General features: G+C 36.4%; 1 protein-coding gene across 14 annotated transcripts in view; it reads right to left on the bottom strand.

Annotated features, from left to right (window-relative positions):
- Nucleotides 1-21410, bottom strand: part of CREB1 (cAMP responsive element binding protein 1) — a 73661-nt gene that overhangs the window by 32217 nt on the left and 20034 nt on the right. For 6 of the 14 annotated variants that reach the window (XR_010149843.1, XR_010149845.1, XR_010149844.1 and 3 more), the window contains exons 2-5: nt 15481-15602; nt 10839-10985; nt 3651-3751; nt 896-1038 (exon numbers count right to left, since the gene is read on the bottom strand). Coding sequence is in view for 8 of the 14 variants with exons in the window: in XM_063790678.1 (XP_063646748.1) it covers nt 896-1038; nt 3651-3751; nt 10839-10985; nt 15481-15594 (505 nt within the window). In the remaining 6 variants the exon portion in view is untranslated. Of the gene's footprint in view, nt 1-895; nt 1039-3650; nt 3752-10050; nt 10093-10838; nt 10986-11955; nt 12090-15480; nt 15603-21410 lie in introns of those variants that run through there. The other 8 variants (XR_010149841.1, XR_010149842.1, XM_016950380.4 and 5 more) reach the window with 4 other exon arrangements.

Below are 21410 nucleotides of genomic sequence, written 5' to 3'. Positions count from 1 at the left end.
ATACAGATTCCCTCAGGGATTAGGAAACTATCTCAGTAAAGAAGTTTCAATGTGTACATTTAATTTGAAACTAAGGTGGGTGGGGAAAAGGGTATAAATGGGTAGCACCGGGTTTAATAAACAAATCCAAATGAAAAAAATCACTGAATGAATAAAGCACTTTGAGAGGCAAAAAAAAAAAAAAAAAAAAAAAAGGGCAAAAGAGAAAAAAGTACCATTCACACAAATGCTTTTGATCAAACAAAGTAAAATTCAAAAGTGCCTTATAACAGATTTTGGTGAAAGATAAGAAGACAGACCTAAGTGCCAGACAGAGACATCATAGAAATGAAAACTTTTAAATAATTTTGTAAGAGCAATTTTTGCTTTATGTGGGCCAAAAAGTATATTACTATCTTTCATATGAAAAGGAATAATTGAATGTGCTGACTCAACCAAGCCACACTTATCCCCACTTGAAACATTATTAAATACGAAGACATTAAAATGCTACTTTCAGAAGGCAAGACAAACTATTAAAATGAATACCGAGATATATTCAAGGAATGATTTTGTTTAATCTAAAAAACTCATGTTCTCTCAACACATGAGGCCTCAAACCTAGGGTCTCAATTAGTGGTTCAAAAACTTCAGACTTTCCATGCATCTGCACAAAAACAAAAGGACATCTAAAAGGTTTATACACTCGACTAATCCTAACTAAAACTCTCTGAAGAAAAGAAAATACTACCATTACAGACCTTTGCATAGTGAAGAGTAAAGGAAATATAATAATGGCAGCAAAACTGAGAAGACTTGGCACTTGTATTGGTTTCTCTGAAGAGAATGCAACTATTAGCTTTTTCTCCTCACTTTTTTCTCCTCACAATAGAAACAGAAATTGTCTATTACTCACTATACTGTCCACTGCTAGTTTGGTAAATTGGAGTTGGCACCGTTACAGTGGTGATGGCAGGTGCTGAAGTCTCCTCTTCAGACTTCTCTTCTTCAATCCTTGGCACTCCTGGTGCATCAGAAGATAAGTCATTCAAAATTTTCCTACAAAATTAGAAAACTAGAATAATTAAAAATATAAGTAAAATTTACTGGCTAAATACAAATACAGTTAAAGATGAGAAAACTCACAGAAAGCTGCTAGTGCTTAGGACAGAAGGTGTTTTTTTTTTTTTTTTTGAGACGGAGTCTTGCTCTGTCGCCAGGCTGGAGTGCAGTGGCGCGATCTTGGTTCACTGCAACCTCCGCCTCCCGGGTTCAAGCAATTCTGCAACAGCCTCCAGAGTAGGTGGGACTACAGGCGCCTGCCACCACGCCTGGCTAATTTTTTTGGTATTTTTAGTAGATGGGGTTTCACCATGTTGGCCAGGATGGTCTCGAACTCCTGACCTCATGTGATCCACCCGCCTTGGCCTCCCGAAATGCTGGGATTACAGGTGTGAGCCACTGCACCCAGCCAGCAGAAGTTTAAAATATATAAATTACATGAATAAACTCTTCATGGGTCAGGGATTGATCTAGATGTCAAAAGGAACCCAAATATGTACAAAAAAAAAAAAAGATGTATTATCTTTAACCTCAATGTAAGGAAGGGTGCAATTAAGGGTAATAATAAGACTGACTACATTAAAAAAATTTTTTGCATCTCAAAGAACACACACACAAAGTCGGAAAGTAAAAAGTCAACAATCAACTAAAGGGAAAAAAGATCAAAACCTGATTTTTAAATTCTCACTTCTCAGATTGGGAAACAAAAAAGTGTTAACAAAATCTGTTAGCAAAGCTACGAAAAAAACAAAAACAAAAACAAAAACAAAAAACACCACACTCTCATACATTGCTGCTGGGAGTATAAAATTGGCACAATCTCGATATAAGGAATTGTTGATATTTAAGGAAATATGGGTGTTCGTGCCTCAATCCCATTTCCAGGAATTCACCCCAATTCCAACAATATTAAAATAAACTCGCTTAAGATTATTCCCATTGGCACTGTTTGTAACTGCAAAATACTGGAGACATATATCCAAGGTCTAAAATAGAAAAACAAATAAAAAGGAAAAAAAATACTGGAAACAATCTATATGCCCATATAAAGGCGAGTGGTTGAATCAACTATGGTACATCCAAATAATGGATACAGCATATCTTTTGTGTAAGGAAAAAAGGGAAATATGAAAACAGACATGTATCTGCTCATTTGTTCAAGAAAAAAAATCAGGATGGATAAACCAGAGAGTAATGGTTTTAGCTATTTACTGGGGATGGGTAGGAAAGAAATGAAAACGACAGAAGGAATAGGGAGGCACTACTGAGTATACTTTTTTTGTGCAATTCTGACTTTTGGTACAGTGTTAAATGTTTCACTTACTAGAAAAAAAAATAAAGATCAACAAGGATGGGTGGAGAAACTCTAAAATGGAATCCAAAAACAAAGGAACCATACCATATTTCAAATGAATAACATAATCACACTGAAAGGTGGGAAAAAACCCCTAAAAACCCTAACCCAAGTAATTTTTGATATCTTAAATTTGTAACAAACTAGTTATAAACGCTGTCCCTTTATGCTATTATCAAAAATGACATCTTCATATATCATGTGCTTAGTCACATAAATTTATAGTTATTGTTCTATGCCTTTGTCTTTCCAATCACATAGGAAAAAAAGGAGTTACAAACCAAAACTATAATAATCCTGGCTTTTATATTTACCTGTGTTATTACTTTACTAGTAGTATTTGGTTGGATTTGCTTCAGGATCAAATGTGTTACATACTAACAGGAGATATACTTCAAAGTTAAAATCTAACACTAGCTATACTTAAAATAAATTATGAATATAAATACATATAACATAAACTGGTAATATGAAATTTCTTAGACCTCAAAATCTATTTATTGCTAGTCACTTAGGATTCTTAATTTAATTGTAAGGACAGAGAAAAGGGTTAGTTTAATAGCCAAGCGGGGGGAAAAAACCATCCCTTTGAAAAATAGGAATATATAAAAAATAATTTACACTAACAAGGAAGATAATTATGAGTCTGAAGTTTCTTCAATGCTGAAGTAAACTTATCAAGATTTATGGAACTGCCCTTCCTGAAGATATTTAATGTGGAGCTAATTTTTACATTAAAAAATGGTTTTGGTTCACCTTGGAGGCAAGGCATGGACTAGGCAACATCTATAACTGAACACAAAAATTACAGTAAGCTACTGCTAAAATTAGGGGATGTTAGTAAAGCATCTCCCTGAGACAATTATTAAATTAATAGCTATCTGTTAAGTACCATGGCATAAAAAATGGTTTGCAATGTGTTCCTAAGTAGATAAATAAGAGCCTCAGAGTTGGCTTATAACTAAAAAATGCTATAACCTTATCAACTGTATTCCAAACTTTTAACAGAAAGACAGCCAGCACAGTCTACAGAAACAGAAACAGAAAAAAAAAAATTAGGACTGGTGAGAGTAACAAGTGCTCTTCTTATTCTGTAGGATAAGCTTCCACTTTATTTGAGACAAATAACTCAAGATGAAGAAAAGTAATCTATAAGGAACTGACGTGAACAACTAACTGGTCTTCTGACATCTCTTTATCTGCAACTACCTAAGACTTCCTCCACATCTTTGATTCTAACTATTAAATTCCATACCTGTAGGAAGGCCTCCTTGAAAGAATTTCCCTTCGCTTTTGGGAATCAGTTACACTATCCACTGACTCCTGTGAATCTTCACTTTCTGCAATAGTTGAAATCTGAAAATAAAGAAAAACTTCATATTGATAATCAAATTTAGTTCCTGTAAAATTTTTATTAAACAGTCAAATACAAAAAGTCATATATAAACTTTATACATGCTTCAGTAGAAAAAAATCAGTTCTTATGGGAGACAACCATACCAATCACTTTCCCCTTCCCTTTACTTACCCTATAAACTACGATGAAGTTAGAGAACCTAAAATAGCTGCAGTTTAATTTTTTTTTCAGGACTCCATGTAATCAATCCTGAATGCATCAGTATTACTTATCAGTTTTTTCTTACATCTGTTGGAACAAAACTACCAACTAAAATAAGGTTTCTGATATAAAGGATAAAATGGATGGCTAAATATTTGGTCCTAAGTCTATACAGTGACTATACAAATATTATTATTTAACTGTATAAACACTTATGAATATATTTACAGTTGTACAGTAAGACTGGCGATCCATCATCACATCCCTGACAGTTGTTCCTAGCAAGTTAGGAAAAACTCCTAACATGTTTCAAAGTTAGCATTCTATAATCACTTTTAAGTAAAAATTCAAGGTAAAGAACTATGCTTTTCTGATAAGAATACCTAGACTGAAAAGTAATGAAGATAAGTGAATAAAAAATTTACATGGGATATTAATGATAGAAACTAGAATTTACAGATGCCTATGTGCCAGGTGTTATGCTAATGCATTTACATATACTACATTACTTAATACTCACAGTAATGTAGGCGCCAGATGGGTACTATACTATTATATCCATTCCATAGATGGAAGAACTAAGGCACAAAGAAGTAACTCACCCGAGTCACAAAGCTAGGAAGTAGTGGAGCCACTGTCATTAGTACCTCCATTGTAGACATCCTTACCAGCATCAAAATCCTGGTGGTTCCAGTCTCAAACCAGACTGTTATAGTCTCAAACCAGGTTTGTCAGAAGCAGCAACCAGTGGTATTTTCACACCTTTTCTAGACTAGAAGAGTTCACTTACCTAAGTATGCCTGATTGTCAAATTTACACTGCCCAAGTTTCTCTAATCAGCAGAAACGTTATGCTCTTTCCTGAACTAGGGGCACATTATGCGGTCAGAGTAAGAATTATACTTAACCAAGACAAAAGGGTCTATGTAGGTCAGCTCCACGTCAAAACATATGGCAATGGCAGTAAGAAAACATATTCAGAAGTACTTGAGAAATTCCAAGCGTACTCTACGTGTGGTCTGAGCCTAACAGTTCTCCCAAGTGGGCATTCATTTTACAGGGCTTTGTGATATGCATGCTCATTTAAAATGAAACCAGGTAAAGCTAGTAACTTGTAGTAAAATATATTTATAATGAAGTAATTTGCCCCATCCAAACACTTTAAAGTCTAAGTACAATCTGAAAGACCTAAAAATCAATAGGCAACATATAATGAATTCACAAATGACAGATAAAAAGATGAGTAATGCTGAATTTAGTCTGTGATTCTCAGCAGAATAATAATGCTGTAATTACTGCCAAAGAAGCACACAGAAAAGTTTCACGTTAATCAGTAGCTGCTGTAACTAGCCCACACACAAGAGTCTCTGCACAAACTTTCTCACATACAGAAGATCAGGAGCTATGAAAAGGCCTGAGGAAAGGATCAGAAATTCAAGGAATAACAAGACTGAACTCAAAGTTGATAGTACTGTGACAAGTGTTGTTTCCCTTCATTAATACACCACTCAGAATTCACTTAGCTCCTCTGTGGCTCTTTCTGTGTCCACTGCTTGACTCTCATATGCCCCATCCTTACATGCTTCTCTTAAGGACACATAATGATTAAGGAACACCCCCCTTCCAAGTTGGAACTCACTAAAACAACAACATTAAAACATGCCATATAAACTACCCACAGCATAGTTTTGAAATGAAACAAATTAATGTTGTTTTTTAATCTGTGTCCTTTTTTTTTCTAACTCTGGATCTATGGCCCTTAATGAAAAAAAAAAAAAAAAGGTTGCCTTTCTCTGACCTGTAAGATTTTGTCAATTCACACAGAAAGAATTAACTTATCACTATTTAGTGCTTGCAACTTTGTAAATGTAAAGAGAATTCAGACCACTGAAATAAACACAACATTTCCTCTTTGGGAATACCATCTGAAGAGAAGTAAGCCATGAAGCTAATTCCTATGGAGTCCCTGATCTCTCTCTTAATCAATAATAAAAATACTGCCACAGAATATACCAAGCCAAGAATGAAGTTTAATGTAAACTATGGACTCTGGGTAATTATGATGTGTTAATGTAGGGTCATCAAATTATAACATAAATGTACCGTTCCGGGGGAGGATGTTAAGAACAGGGGAAGCTATCCATGGAGTTGGGGAGGGAGTATACAGATAATCTCTGTAGCTTCCTCTCAATTTTGCTGTGAACCTAAAACTGATGTTAAAAAAAAAAAAAAACATACTGGACCCACATAACTGAGATCAATAAAAATCATGTCAAAAATCTATTTTTATAAATAACAGAATAAAAACATCATATGAAAAATTATATCCCAATTATAAACATCACGTATCATCATCACATTCCAGTGATGGAACCCCTTCCTTTTATTCTCATCTCCTATCACTTATTAACTTCTTTCTGAATTCCTTAAATAGGTCTTTAATTTTGGCCACTTGTAAGTCAAGAAATTTTCAAAAAGCTAAACTACCACTTGTAGATACAAAGTTTTAGGTCTGTATTTCTCAACTTTGGTTTATTTAAAACCCATACTACCTGTTTATATTGGAAAGGTGGAGGACCCCGTTTTGATTATTTGAAATTTTAAAATAAAGTAACTAGAACCAATCAAAACAATGGTAATATTCGATGTTTCCTAAACCTATATATGGTCCTTTGGAAACTTAAGTACTATCCCTCGGTAGAGTTGAGACTCATGGTTTGGATATAGTTTTTTTTTTTTAAGATTTTTTTTTTTAAGAGACAGGATCTCACTCACTCACCGAGGCTGGAGTGCAGTGGTGCGATCACAGCCCACTGCAGCCTCAAACTCATGGGCTCAAGGGATCCTCCAGACTCGACCTCCTGAGTTAGCTGGGATTGCAGGCATGCACTACCACTCCCAGCTAATTTTTAATTTTTTTGTAGAGACAGGGTCTTGCTATGTTGCCCAGGCTGGTCTTGAACTCCTGGCTTTAAGCAATCCTCCTGCCTGGGCTGGGATTATAGGCCACTGCACCTGGCCTTAGATACAGTGTTTTACTCACTGGATCAAGAAGCTTACTGAAAGTCTAGATCAATGATCTTCCAACTCTTTTGATCTGCATGTATCTCTTATAAATAAGAAAAATTTTACACAGGCATACATTTTTCTTATTTCTAAATTTTAAGTATTCGTATTATAAAACAAGAGTTCTTAAAGAGATATGATAAGCATAAATATTAAAAATTTATATATTTCTTAAAGATAAATAATATTATTTTTCAGGATAGTGAGAATGACATAATATGCTTCATTAAAAATCATTTAACACTTTTATTTTTTGAGACAGAGTCTCACTCTGTCACTCAGGCTAGAGTACAGCAGCATGATTTTGGTTCACCGCAACCTCCGTCTCCAGGGTTCAAGCGATTCTCGTGCCTCAGCCTCCCGAGTAGCTGGGACTATAGGTGCCTACCACCACGCCTGGCTAATTTTTTTAGTAGAGATGGCGTTTTGCCATGTTGGCCAGGCTGGTCTCGAACTCCTGAGCTCAAGTGATCCGCCCGCCTCAGCCTCCCAAAGTGCTGGGATTACAGGCATGAGCCACAGAGTCTGACCTCATTTAACACTTTATAACAGTCATTTAGAAGTCAGATTCTAAGCCTGGGTTTTCTGAAATGTGATTTAACAACTGCTGGCATTGAAAAAGAAAACTTCATGTAGATAACAAAACTAGGTGCATTTGAGGTATGCTTACTAAATAATCATTTTCATTTGCATCTACCAATTATGCAAGCTTTCAATGAGATTTATCTAGTTTATTATTTTCATCTCCCTGGCTCTAAGTCAGTTTATTCCATGTTAATAGGAAGGGGTTACAATTTTGTATTTTTAAGAAATAAGTTCAATACCTGCTGAAACTCCGGAAGACTCCTGAACAATTTACAAAGTTCTATTCCTAGGGTTTTAAAATATGTAGATTTGACATTTTAAAGGAGACAAACTTACGTTGTAAATTGCATCTCCAATCACTTCCCTCCTCACTTACTCTATTCCAGCCATACCTTTCTGTTATTCCTTGATATCCCAAGTATACCCTCACTTCCAAACCTTTCGATCTGCATGCCTTAGCCTCCTTCATTGCCTTCTGGTCTGTGCTGTGTTCCCTGAGCACATTACATAAAGTAGAACACCCTTCCCTCCACATCATTCTCCATCCCTTTCCCCTGGCTTTATTCATCTCTCTCGTTAATTCTCCTAACCTGACACAATTTATTTTTTCATAGTCTGTCTCTTTGCATTAAAATGTGATCTTCTTGAGAACAGAGAAGTATTATTTGCTCATTGCTGTCTTTTATAGCAAGCAGAACAGTGACATAGCATGTCACCAATAAACATTTGTTGTAGGAATGAATGATAATTTAAAGTAATAATCTATTCTCACAACAAGAGAACTGTACCTTGTATATTTTGGAAACTTTATTCTGGAATATTAATGAGGTCTCCCATCTAGAAGATCCTCTCCTTGTTTGATCATCTCTTTTGATATAAACTATTTCCTAGTTGTTAACACTAATCACCATTAACTGGCTAAGATAACTATTAAAATAGATATTCTATAGTTTAGGCCTTTTAAAGAAAAAAATATTATATTTGTATCTCTATTTGTAGAATCCAGGGTTCAATAAGTCCAACTTTTCTTTTATAAATACACACTCTTAAATTAGAAGTACAGCTCACCTTAATGGACCTTAATGGACAAATGTGTTCCTTAAAGATGAATACAAGCAAATAAAAAAAAGAGAATATTTCTATACTTAATGGCCATAAAATCTTCATGTCCAAATTATGTTGCCCCAGAATAAAGATTAAAATCAAGAATACAATCAACAATAACACATATTACAATAAAAAACAGTAATCTTAGCAAATTTTGTGGCTGTAACTTAAGTAATTTTTGTGTTCTTTATAGAAAGATCTTCTATAAGTGAAAAAGAGAAAGGCAGATGTGCCCAAGGCCATTTGACTTATTAATGTCCAAACTGGGTCTGGAATCTAGGTCTCCTCACTAGCAAATCAAGTTTTCTCACTATTACCAAGAGGAGCATATGGTTAGGGAATTAGTAATGGCACAGTATGGACAATGGTAAGGTAGCACTCAATGGAATAAAAACTAAGGCAAAGGACTATTGCTCGGTCATTGTGATTTCATAGAAATATCAAGTTCTTAGATCTTTACATGCACAACACTATCTTTTACTTGTTAACAAATGCCATTCCCAGTGTCTTATGGAAATTCATACAACTGGTGATTTCACACAAAAACATTACTTCTCCTCCCCCACACTCCCACTTAAGTGTCAAAGTGAACCAAAAGCACAAAGACAGAATGAAGTAGAGGTGGTTAATAGCAGTACGATGACTCAATAGTATAAAATGGCTGACAAATTCTACTGAGGACATTAATAGAATGCTTCCAGGACAAAGACAGCACTTCTCCCCTCTACAAATATTAATCAGTTCTGGTTACTATATGTAAAGAAAACATAACAGCGCTCACCCAGAAGAAAACAACCAGGATGGTGAAGAGGAAACAAAGTTATACCATCTAATAAATGGCTAAAGAAAAATAGTTTGTTTAGTCTGGAAATTTTCTTAAAAATAGGAAGGGTGCGGGGGATGGGGAAGAGGAAGCAGTCCAATAGAACAGGAATTAGACTTGCTAATCTAGTTTCCGAGAATAGAACCTGTGTTTACCCGGGATCACTAGGTAAAAGTTTTAGGAAGATCTATTTTGGATCATCACAGGGAAGAATATTTTAGCAATCACTCCTAATTGTAAACAGGTTACCTCAGGAGATTGAGCTTCCTTTCTCTGAAAGTGTTCAAGTAAATGCTGGACTACCATTAGGAAGAGGGGAGAAATGTTAAACAGAATTAAGCAACAGACTAAGGGCTGGGGAGGTAACAAGTATGGCCTAGACCGAGAAGATCTCTGAGGTTTTTGTTCAAGTGTTGAAATTTCATGTTTATAGAGAAAAAGGACAAAGACATAAAGAATAATTTCTCACCTTCCTTTCTAATAATAGTTCTCTCCAAATCTAGGACCTAGGACTCACCTGTGTTCCGGAGAAAAGTCTTTTTAAGTCCTTACAGGAAGACTGTGAAGCAAAAAATATGAAATGGGAGGCTGGGGTTATGGCCTACTTGAATGAACGTTCAAGTCTTTTTTTTCAATAAGCTCAATTGCAATGATCTATACTGCTCTCGGTTCCCTACAGTTAAACAGAGTAGTCACCTTCAAAGGTCTACAGTGCCTTTATTACCTGTGGATCAAACCCAAAGGAAAGATCTCTCCAAAGAATTAGATAACATGCATAGTATAATTCCTGACCCTTAAGATGTACCCTCTGAATATATTATTTCAAAGTTACACACTGTAACTGAAAACCCTAAGCACAGCTGATTTTACAAATGCTTTATGTAATCTCTAAGGTCAAATAATATCTTAGGTAAGGTTATTAATTTTTGATCAAGGGTTTATTTTTCTCCAATTGCAGATTTAGAAAATTAGTTACTATTTTTGCATCTCAATTTTCCTTAACTGAGGTACTTCAGTCCTACAGTTTCTCCCAAACACTTCCACTTTATCTCATGTACTTCATTATTTTCCCCAATCAATTCTTTTTCTTCTGCAGCTTAAGAAATTAGTCATTTTCTTTTATGTTTGTTCTTCTGTATATATGTTCCTATACATAAGGCGACTATACAGATGCAGCATATTCCTATACTGTGAATAAAATAAACTGAACTAGATGTGTCCTTATTTTCATAACTAGTGAAAGGAGAGAGATATGGCTATAAACAAAAGTTATTAAAATAGATGCAGAACTTTTTATACACATACCTGAACTGTTTGGACTTGTGGAGACTGAATAACTGATGGCTGGGCCGCCTGAATGACTCCATGGACTTGAACTGTCTGCCCATTGGGCAGCTGTACTAGAGTTACGGTGGGAGCAGATGATGTTGCATGAGCTGCTGGCATAGATACCTATGGTGTTGAACACAGAAAAGAATTATCATCCCAGACACTCTTTGGCAGTACTCATGTTCAATATGAAATAACTTTTTAGAAGCAAAAACGTGACCTTTTTGCTAGATATGTATTTCACTGATATGAAAGTAATGACTAAATTTAATATTCTTTAAGAAAAAACACTATAAAAAACACCAAAAACTATACCCTTATCCTTTTCAGCTCTTCCCAAGTGACAAAAAATTAAAAACTATTTCCATGTTATACCAAATATGTAATACAGACTCTCTGAACATGAGATATCACTTTATTTGTATGGCACTTTACATTTTCCCACCTGCTTTCATTTCCAATTTCTGATTTTGCTATTTGAAGAAACTGAAGACTGGGTGATAAGGATCTCCATTTTTAAAAACACAAATAACTGCTCAATGAGATTAAGTGTTCACCCAAGGTCAACAGATATACTATCCTTGAAGAAACATAAAATTCTAAAGAATATCATGTTAAATAAGTCACGTTCTAAAATCTAACTGCTCTCAAGCATAAGCAAACCTGACCTACTAAGTCTAGAACTAAGGCAGTTTTAATGAGTCAATACCCAGGTTAAAAGGGTCCTTAAATCATACATGTCTATCAGATGTTATTTATTGCTCCTATGCTTGAACACATTCAAGGATAGGAATTTTATTTGCTAAATCAGGAAACAGTTACTGGGGACCTATGTTCCAGGAATAATGTTAGAACTGAAACTACAAAAGTGAGAAAGATAGGGGTCTCTGACCTCAAATAAATTATTGGGGGTATGTATGCGAAGGAATGGGGAAAAGAGACACAACACAATTCAGTTTAGTAATGAGGTTTGCTAAAAGAAAAATGGACACACTGAGAATTACTCTACCCAACCTAAGAGAAGGGGAGGCTATCAGGGAAGAATGTGAATTTAAAACAAAAGAAAAAAGTTAGACTTGTTATTATTACTTACAGGGAAGAGTCACAGAATTTCAAGCACAGAGTGGAGTAGTGGCAAAAGCAAAGAGAAACAGCACACATGGCAGAGTGGGATAACCAGCAGCTCAGCACCAATGGTGCACATAAGTGTGTTACTGTATGATGTATGAAGTAGGGAGAGAGAAAACAACAGAGGCAGGTGGGGCTAGATGTGCTAGTCACAAAAAGCCTGTATTATGTCACCTCAGAGAAACTGCATTTTATCCTGAGGGTATTGCAGAAGCCACTGAAGGGCTTTTGAACTCCTGAATACCATGGTGATGTTTGCTTTTAGATAGATCACTTTAGGCCGGGCAATGTGGCTCACGCCTGTAATCCCAGCACTTTGGGAGGCCGAGGGGGGTGGATCACCTGAGGTCTAGAGTTCGAGACCAGCCTGGCCAACATGGTGAAACCCCATCTCTACTAAAAATACAAAAAATTAGCCAGGTATGGTGGCAGGTGCCTGTAATCCCAGCTACTTGGGAGGCTGAAGCAGAACTGCTTAAACCCAGGGGGCAGAGGTTGCAGTGAGCCGAGATCGTGCCATTGCACTCCAGCCTGGGCAATAAGAACAAAACTCCATCTCAAACAAACAAACAAAAAACAAAACAACAAAAAAAATCACTTTAGTGGCAGTGTGAAAGATATATATTTCAGGGGGAAAACTGGTGGTGGGGAGACCAACGAAGAAAGCCCATGAAGTAGTTAAGGAAAGATGATGAAGGCAAAAAGAGGGCAGTTAGTAGTAGTAGAGATGGGAACAAGGGAAGTGATTTTATGAAAATTTGGAAGCAGTCCAGAAAGGGCTTTATGAATAGTTAAAAGAGGTGAAGAGAGGAACTGCAGATGACCCATGTTTCATGTCTGAAAGAGAATTGGCAGACAGTCCTTAATTGAAAAAGAGAATGCAAGAAGTAAGGATAGGCTTTTGGGTGGCTGGGGTTGTAATGGAAGATGATGAAAACTAATCTGACATCTGAATTTGTAGAGATGTTTATTTTAGCAGGCAGCGAAATATGTGACTGTGAAGCCTGGGGGGAAGATCCCTATAAAGACAGAGTCTTTGGCATATAGGTTAAAACCAGAAGCTTCCATCTCTGGATAGTAATAAAGTCCTTACTTATTAATCACTTTCTCTCTGGCCACTATAAATCTTGCTTAGTTTTATTTGATTCTCAAAATGTGGTCCATGGAATAGCTTCATTAGAGTCACACAGGATACTCTGTAAAGTCAACTCTAACAGGAACCCAATCATACTTTCCCCTACACTGAAGTTTGAGAACCATAACCTTATTCAGAGTATCTCATCTCAATTCCATATAAATGCTCTTGTAATATTTGAAGCAATTACTATGTTCTCTTTCCTGAGTCTTCTCTAGGGAAAATATACCTAGCTAACTCAATGAATAATCCCTTTTCTACACTAATAATTTTATATAATGGCTCCTCTCATTATAAATTTATAAAATACAGATATAAAAAATAAAATAAAAACCCTTTATATTCCTATCACCCATAGCTAATCACTTTTAATATTTTTGTTGTACATCTTCTAGATGTTAAGGCACATGTACATTCAATTTTTATTTGTATTTATTTACTTTTTGAGATGGAGTCTCGCTCTGTCACCCAGGCTGGAGTGCAGTGGTGCGGTCTCGGGTTCATGACATTCTCCTGCCTCAGCCTCCCGAGTAGCTGAGACTACAGGAGCCCATAACCACACCCAGCTAATTTTTTTGTATTTTTAGTAGAGACGGGCTTCACTGTGTTAGCCAGGATGGTCTCAATCTCCTGACCTCGTGATCCACCTGCCTCGGCCTCCCAAAGTGTGGGGATTATAGGTGTGAGCCATCACACCCGGCCCGTACATTCAATTTTTATAACATGCTATCTTTACTCAGCCAACTTTTCTTTCTCATAAAACCACTGAAAAACATGCTTTACCATATCAAAAACACAAACTGTGAGAAAATGGAAGTAGGGAGAAAGGAATTCCCAGGATGACACAATACAGCCTACTCTGGGGACAACCAGACTGGACAAAATAGTGTGACTCCAGAGATAATATGTGTTAAGGGCTATCATCATAAAGAAGCCTGCTGGCATTGCATCTTCTTCTTTTTTTTTTTGAGAGGGAATCTTGTTCTGTCACCCCGGCTGGAATGCAGTGGCGCAATCTCAGTTCACTGCAACCTCTGCCTCCCGGACTTAAGCAATTCTCCTCCCTCAGCCTTCTAAGGTTGCTGGATTTACAGGTGTGTGCTACCACGCCTGGTTAATTTTTGTATTTTTAGTAGAGATGGGGTTTCACCATGTTGGCCAGGCTCGTCTTGAACTCCTGACCTCAAGTGATTCGCTCGCCTCAGCCTCCTAAAGTGTTTGGATTATAGGCGTGAGCCACAGCGCCCGGCCTAGCATTGTGTCTTCTTCTTTCTAAAGGGCAAAATGTACAGATGAGCCCAGATTCTTATCTGTTGACCCTATATTGATGGAAGTCCTGGCTCTCTCCCCTTCAATCCTGCAGCCTGCCTCGTATGAGTACATTAGATGTATTTGGCTTTGTCTTATTCCTGAAGGCTGGAGGTAAACCCTGGTGGTCTTAGGAGAAAACACAGAACAGCTCACTCCTACTGACTATATTCTTGCTGGAAATCCAGTATCTGGCTCACACTACCTCAGCCAGACACCCAAGTGTGGTGAGTCCTCTATTTCCCATGATTCATTCTTGCTAGGTGACTTCTCTAGGAACTTTTAAACTCTTGGAGAAACTGAAGCTACATATATCAGAGCTTCTGCTAGGATTATATTCTCCTGGGAACCTTCATCTGAAAGAGACGGTATCACACTATTACCTAGCAGGTCTGTATCTGCTATTTGTTTTTTAAGTTAACCACCTTTCTCATTCCTATCTATGTAAACAGCTGTTAATAAAATAGTTGAGGAGAATGCATGCAAACAAAAACATAAGAATGAGAGAAAACATTCTTAAAGATAGGATGTTAAAGAGAAAGATAAAATGAAAGAATCAGAAATTATATTTAAAATATACAGGAAACAAAAAACTGCTATCATCCTTAAAATTTCCTTACATGTCAATTTATTTGCTTATCCTAATTTTTAGTTTAGTTATATAAACTTAGGCTTTCATATTATCTGCATTCCCACTGTTGAAAAATAAATGTGTCATATTAAAAAAATAAAAAAAGCAGTTTTCATACATAGCCAAGGTTTTCTTCCCTTATCTGAGAGCACCATTTACCCATAAGTTTAAAATGTAATTATTTCTGGATCATTTCACTAAAAATACTGTATTATTGTTTAATAATACATTTTACTGTTATTGAATTAATACTATCATTTCTAAATATACTCTAATACTAAATAAATAGGAATTTTGATATTGTAAGAGTATCTCTGCTCATTCTATGTATATCTATGTAATAACAACTAAATTCTCTTGGAAACGTATTCCTCTAGGAAGAGACACAAACTGGAATCTCTCCATGTATTTTATACCTGGGCTAATGTGGCAATCTGTGGCTGGGCTTGAACTGTCATTTGTTGGTTTTCAGCTTCTGTTACAGCTGCATCTCCACTCTGCTGGTTCTCGGCTCCAGATTCCATGGTCATTTAGTTACCTATAATAATATGGAAGAGTGTTACAAGCACCACAGTGCTTTGTGCTTTCGTGACTTTAAAGGCAAATTTCAAGTTATAAATAGGTATATATGTGGTGGTTAGGTTACCAAATGAACTCAGAAATCTAGCTAAAATATAATGTAGCTGAATTACCATCAAACTTGTTCAAATTTGCTGAGCTATAAAAGTTCTAGTCCCTTCAAAGAAGAAAAAAACATTTCTTCTCCCTTGGCTGTTTCTTCCCAATGGGATATTACCTTGTCTAGAAATAAAAGATTCTTCTCTTACATAAATCTCCCCTACTAATAAGGAGAGGTGCAGTGGTAGCAAAATTATAATTTTTCAAAACTATACTAATCAGGTACAGAGAGATGGCAGAAGAGTGGAAGTGAGCTAATGATGACAGAGTCTATTAGATATTGGCTTCATAATACCTCCTATAAGGGTATTTCCCCCCATAAGAAGGAAGAAACAGCAATTGTAAGCTACTTCCAAAAGTGATTACTAGTGGTAGGACAAAATCAGCCCGTTTCAAGCCCAAAATTTTTTAGAGATGAGTTCTTGCTCTGTTGCCCAGACTGGAGTGCAGTAGCATGTTCTCACAGTTCATCTCAATCTCAACCTCAAACTCCTGGGCTCAAGTGATCCTCCCGCCTCAGCCTCTGGAGTAGCTGAGAATACACGTGCATGGCACCATACCAGGTAATTTCAAGAGCCCAAGTTGTGGAATTTCAAGGTAGAAAGGTAGAATAAATGGCCACAGAGCCAAATTAGAGGTGCCAAACACTGAAAAAGTTAAAGCATTCTGATACCTCACCCCATGTATAGCATGCAACACTATACTGTACACATACATCCACACACAGAGAAATCTTTTATTTATATATTTTAATTGTAAAATTCTGGGTAAGACAAAAATTGATCTTACATTTGGACTCTGCTTTGCTAAGCACTTAGTATATTTGTAGGGTAATGTAACACTGGATGGCAGCAAAAGTGGAGTGGAGAGCAATTCCTACCAGCAGTAGCTACTGTAAATCAAGGTTAGAGAAATCTCTGGTAACTGGGGAAGCAATCCTGTCTAAAGGGTTCAGGAAAATAGGCAATGTTTCTAGTGCCTATTATAATTCAGTGCCTCACATATTATGTGTCAAAACAAATTTGTTAATAGTGAGGGACTACCTTTAGTGATTCCACAAATAACACAAAAAGCCCACGACTTTTCCAGAATATATTTCATTTATTTTATAACTCTGAAATTGGTCATCAAAACTGTCACTGATCCTTGTGATCATTACACTCCATCACAATGCATTACATACTAATACATCTTGCTATCACTCATAAGGTTCTATAAAGTGTTTTACAAGTGACAGTTCAAAAAATGGAAATGAAAATAACTCTGTAGAAATGAATAGTTTGGAAATACCAAAATCCACAAAACACAGATGACAAGGAAAAAGAGCAACAGACTTGACTACATTATTTAAAATATTCATAAAGCCACAAGTGCACTGACCATATAATCGATAGTAATATCCAGAGACGTAGTTCAACAGTATTCACTGTAAAATTTTTTTAATCATAGCAAAAAAAACCCTGAAAACAATTACCCATCATTAAGAGAACCATTACAACATTGTAACCATGAAAAAAATTAATATATTGACACATTGTAAAATAGAGCCCCATTTATTTTTTTAAAAAAGTAAAACAAATTGTTGTAAAGGTTTATGCATGCAAAAGGTGTGCAAGATTAAACACTAAACTATAAGCAGTAGCTCTGAACAGAGAAACAGAATTTTGTAGAACTGTACAGAATGACTTTCACCTTTAACTCTTTACATATTTCAGTATTTTAATATTGACTTAAGTATCTTTCCTCCCATGAGAATGGATTCAGGATTACTTGGATAATTAAAACAAATTTTAATATCAGAAGACATATATAACACTTTAAAATAATAAACCAAAACTATACTTTAATCATGATTTTGAGATGCATACAAAGTTTTTTAAATACCAGATACTTTTTTATATGAAATTACCATTTTTGTTTAAATTTTGCCTATTTACCCTATATTTCTAAATTATAAAAAAACTTAAAAATTATCAAGTAACTGGTTATTATCAAATAATCAAATTATCAAATAATAACTGGTGATTAATTCACTGAGTTATATTTTGCAAACTGTGGTCTTTTAAACTAAAAATAAGAAAGACATCAAATGTAACAAACAACAACAACAAAAGTTTACCTGGGCCCGGCGCGATGGCTCACGCCTGTAATCCCAGCACTTTGGGAGGCCAAAGCGGGTGGATCGCCTGAGGTCAGGAGTTCAAGACCAGCCTGGTCAACATGGTGAAACCTCATCTCTACTAAAAACATAAAAACTAGCCGGGTGTGGCAGTGGGCGCCTGTAATCCCAGATACTCAGGAGGCTGAGGCAGGAGAATTGCTTGAACCCAGGAGACAGAAGTTGCAGTGAGCCAACATGGTGCCACTGCACTCCAGCCTCGGTGTCAGAGTGACACTCCATCTCAAAAAAAAAAAGTCTACCTGTAAGTTATCCATAATTTTCGTCTTGAAGAAAATGGCATATAAAAACAAAAAACTAGTTTCAATAACAATAAAATAAAATAAACAAATGAATACACTCAATGACAGTAATGAGTCAAGGTATTAAGAGCAGACATTCACAGCCGGGCGCGGTGGCTCACGCCTGTAATCCCAGCACTTTGGGAGGCCGAGGCGGGTGGATCACCTGAGATCAGGAGTTCGAGATCAGCTTGGCCAACACGGTGAAACCCGGTCTCTACTAAAAATACAAAAAATTAGCCAGGCGTGGTGGCAGGTGCCTGTAATCCCAGCTACTTGGGATATTTGGGAGGCTGAGGCAGGAGAATTGCTTGAACCAGGGAGGCGGAGGTTGTAGTAAGCCGAGATCGCGCCACTGCACTGCAGCCTGGGTGACAGAGCAAGACTGTCTTACCAAAAAAAAAAAAAAAAAAAAAAGACATTCACAATTTTTTCTTCATTTTCTCCCCCTGTAAACCATCATTTTATCTAGAATGAAGATAAATACAAATGTATCATAATACCTCCTTTGTAGACAGAGTATACACAACCATTTTTGGAAGACTTTATTCCAAGCCACATTTTTAAAGCTATGCTGTCATCTGGTATGCGTAGTTTTACCCTACCATTTGATTAAACACAATCTAATGCACAGATTGACCATTTCTTTCATTTTTATTTACAACACATTGAGACTACTTAATCTTTTTTGACATTTAAGGTATAGAACACCATTACAACTTTTTGTTTTAGAAAATATTACTCCATTACAATAAAGGAACAAAGCCATTAGTGAATCCAAGTAAATTTTAGTTACAAAGACATACTCAAAATGTTTTTCATCCTCTTCCCTCCACAACTCGATATTTCTTTTTAAAACAAAGTGTGATATTTCCAATGTATAGAAGCCCCATTTAAACAACTGGTGTTTTATTATCATTTCATTCAAGCAGCCTACCAATCCTTTTTAGGGTAGAGGATAGCTTTCTTTTTTGAGACGGAGTTTCGCTCTTGTTGCCCAGGTTGGAGTGCAATGGCTCGATCTCGGCTCACTGCAACCTCCGCCTCCCAGGTTCAAGCAATCCTCTTGCCTCAGCCTCCTAAGTAGCTGGGACTACAGGCACCCGCCACCATGCCAGCTAATTTTTTATATTTTTAGTAGAGATGGGGCTTCACTGTGTTAGCCAGGATGGTCTCGATCTCCTGACCTCCTGATCCGCCCACCTCAGCCTCCCAAAGTGCTGGGATTACAGGCGTTGAGTCACTGCGCCCAGCCGAAAAATGTCTTCTAAGTTTAAATCCTCTGATCCTAGGAGCTGAGACCATAATTACAAGGCCACATAATAAAATAACATTTATGGTAAAGGAAGTATTTCCTTTCACTATATACTAATACATATAACAAAGAACGACCCATTGAGTAAGAGGTCACCTAGCCTCTTGATCCTAGGCAAATAGAGATATTCCCATCCATCTGTATAACCATGAGACTGTAATACAACCTGAGATTATTAGCATTTTTTAAAAAAACTACAAGTCATACTATTACCCAATGAAGACTCTTAGTGGAGACTGTCTTTTATCTATTATGCTGCTCTGGTCATAACTGTTGTTACAGTTATTAAACAGTTAATTAACAGTCCCTTTGCTTAACTTGTGAAGTTTTTCCTTTCCATCCTAGCCTCAAGAAATTTATCTGATTAGATTTCCCAATAGTAAAGGGCTGTAACACTTTCACACCCCGTTCCACAGTAAAAACAGTAGTAATTAAAAAGTTTAAAATGTAGTTTAGGTAAACATCTCAGCAAAGTGTCAAATGAGTGCTTCCTCAGCATTTAAAAGAAGAGACTATGTTCAGCAATAGTCAGGAGAATGAGAGAATTCCAAAGAGGCATTAAGGATGAATACAGTATTGATAAGTTTTGGAAGAACTTTTTCTATAAGAAAAATGGTATCAGCAAAGGGTTGAACTATAGCCCTGTATGGAAATGAGCAAGTAGTGGCTGATAAGAGACTTTGCATAGAAAACAATGAAAAAAGGTAAACGATAATAGCCACTCAGAATAAAGCAATGAACAGAATAAAAATTTTAAAAACTCTGCTTGTATGTAGCTTACATTCTAGTAAACAAGTAAAACACGTAAGTCAGATGATGGGAAGTGTGTAGAAAAATAAAGCTGGGAAGAAGGTTGGAGGTTCTCAGTACAAGGCTGACCATCTAACTCTTACTAATAAAGTAGCATTTAAATTCATCTACTCAAGACCTGCACAGAACTATACTGAATCAGGGACAAATTCTGGCACCACTGTTTCCTTACCTGACTACCTATAGCAAGTTAACAAAAATCTTCATCAAATTACAAATTAAAGCTCATAATAGAAAGCAAGCGCATATTACCACTTTTTCTTTCAATCATTAAGCAAAAGGAAAGAATACATATTTTCGCCTTAAAATATTTTGACCTTTAGGAAGTGTCCCAGTCCTTATAATCGTCAACATTCTAGTTCAAGTTTATGAAAAATAAACCCATCTTCCCCACAACCTAGTAAACTTTTAAAACTCCTAAATCTAGGGCAATTTTGATCCCATTTAGGATCAGAGATAATATTCAAAGAAATGAGTCGTGAATTTTGACTCTAAAGAAATAATACATTCATAACTAATGGAACACATGCTATGGTTAAAAAAAAAAAATAGAATGACCTCAACTAGAAATGAGAAAAACACATTTCCCTGCACACTAAGTGGGCAACTCCTCCTGAATTCTCAGCAATCAAAAATTCCAGGGATTTAAGGAAATCACATGGCAGAACTCCAAAGTCTCCAGGGTAACCACAGCAAAACGCATATTTGGGCACATGATTTTCAAACTAAATGACTATTTTGTTGTCACAGTCAGATATGTTAACTAAAAATACTCTGCATAAATATATCTAGAAGTACCTACATGTGATACATAATTATTTCTACACAGTTATGTTGTGCCTGTATTTAGTTTTTAGGGTAACTGTTTGAAAGCCTTGCTAATACATTTTTTTTCTTTTCTTTTTTTTTTTGAGATGGAGTCTCGCTCTTTCGCCCAGGCTGGAGTGTGGTGGCACGATCTCAGCTCACTGCAACCCCCGCCCCCTGGGTTCAAGCAGTTCTCCTGCCTCAGCCTCCCGAGTAGCTGGGACTACAGGCGCGTGCCAATTTTTTTGTATTTTTAGTAGAGATGGGGTTTCACCA

This window comes from Pan troglodytes, chromosome 13, assembly GCF_028858775.2.
Source record: "Pan troglodytes isolate AG18354 chromosome 13, NHGRI_mPanTro3-v2.0_pri, whole genome shotgun sequence".
Taxonomy (NCBI): domain Eukaryota; kingdom Metazoa; phylum Chordata; class Mammalia; order Primates; family Hominidae; genus Pan; species Pan troglodytes.
This window is presented reverse-complemented; position numbering and strand designations above follow the sequence as displayed.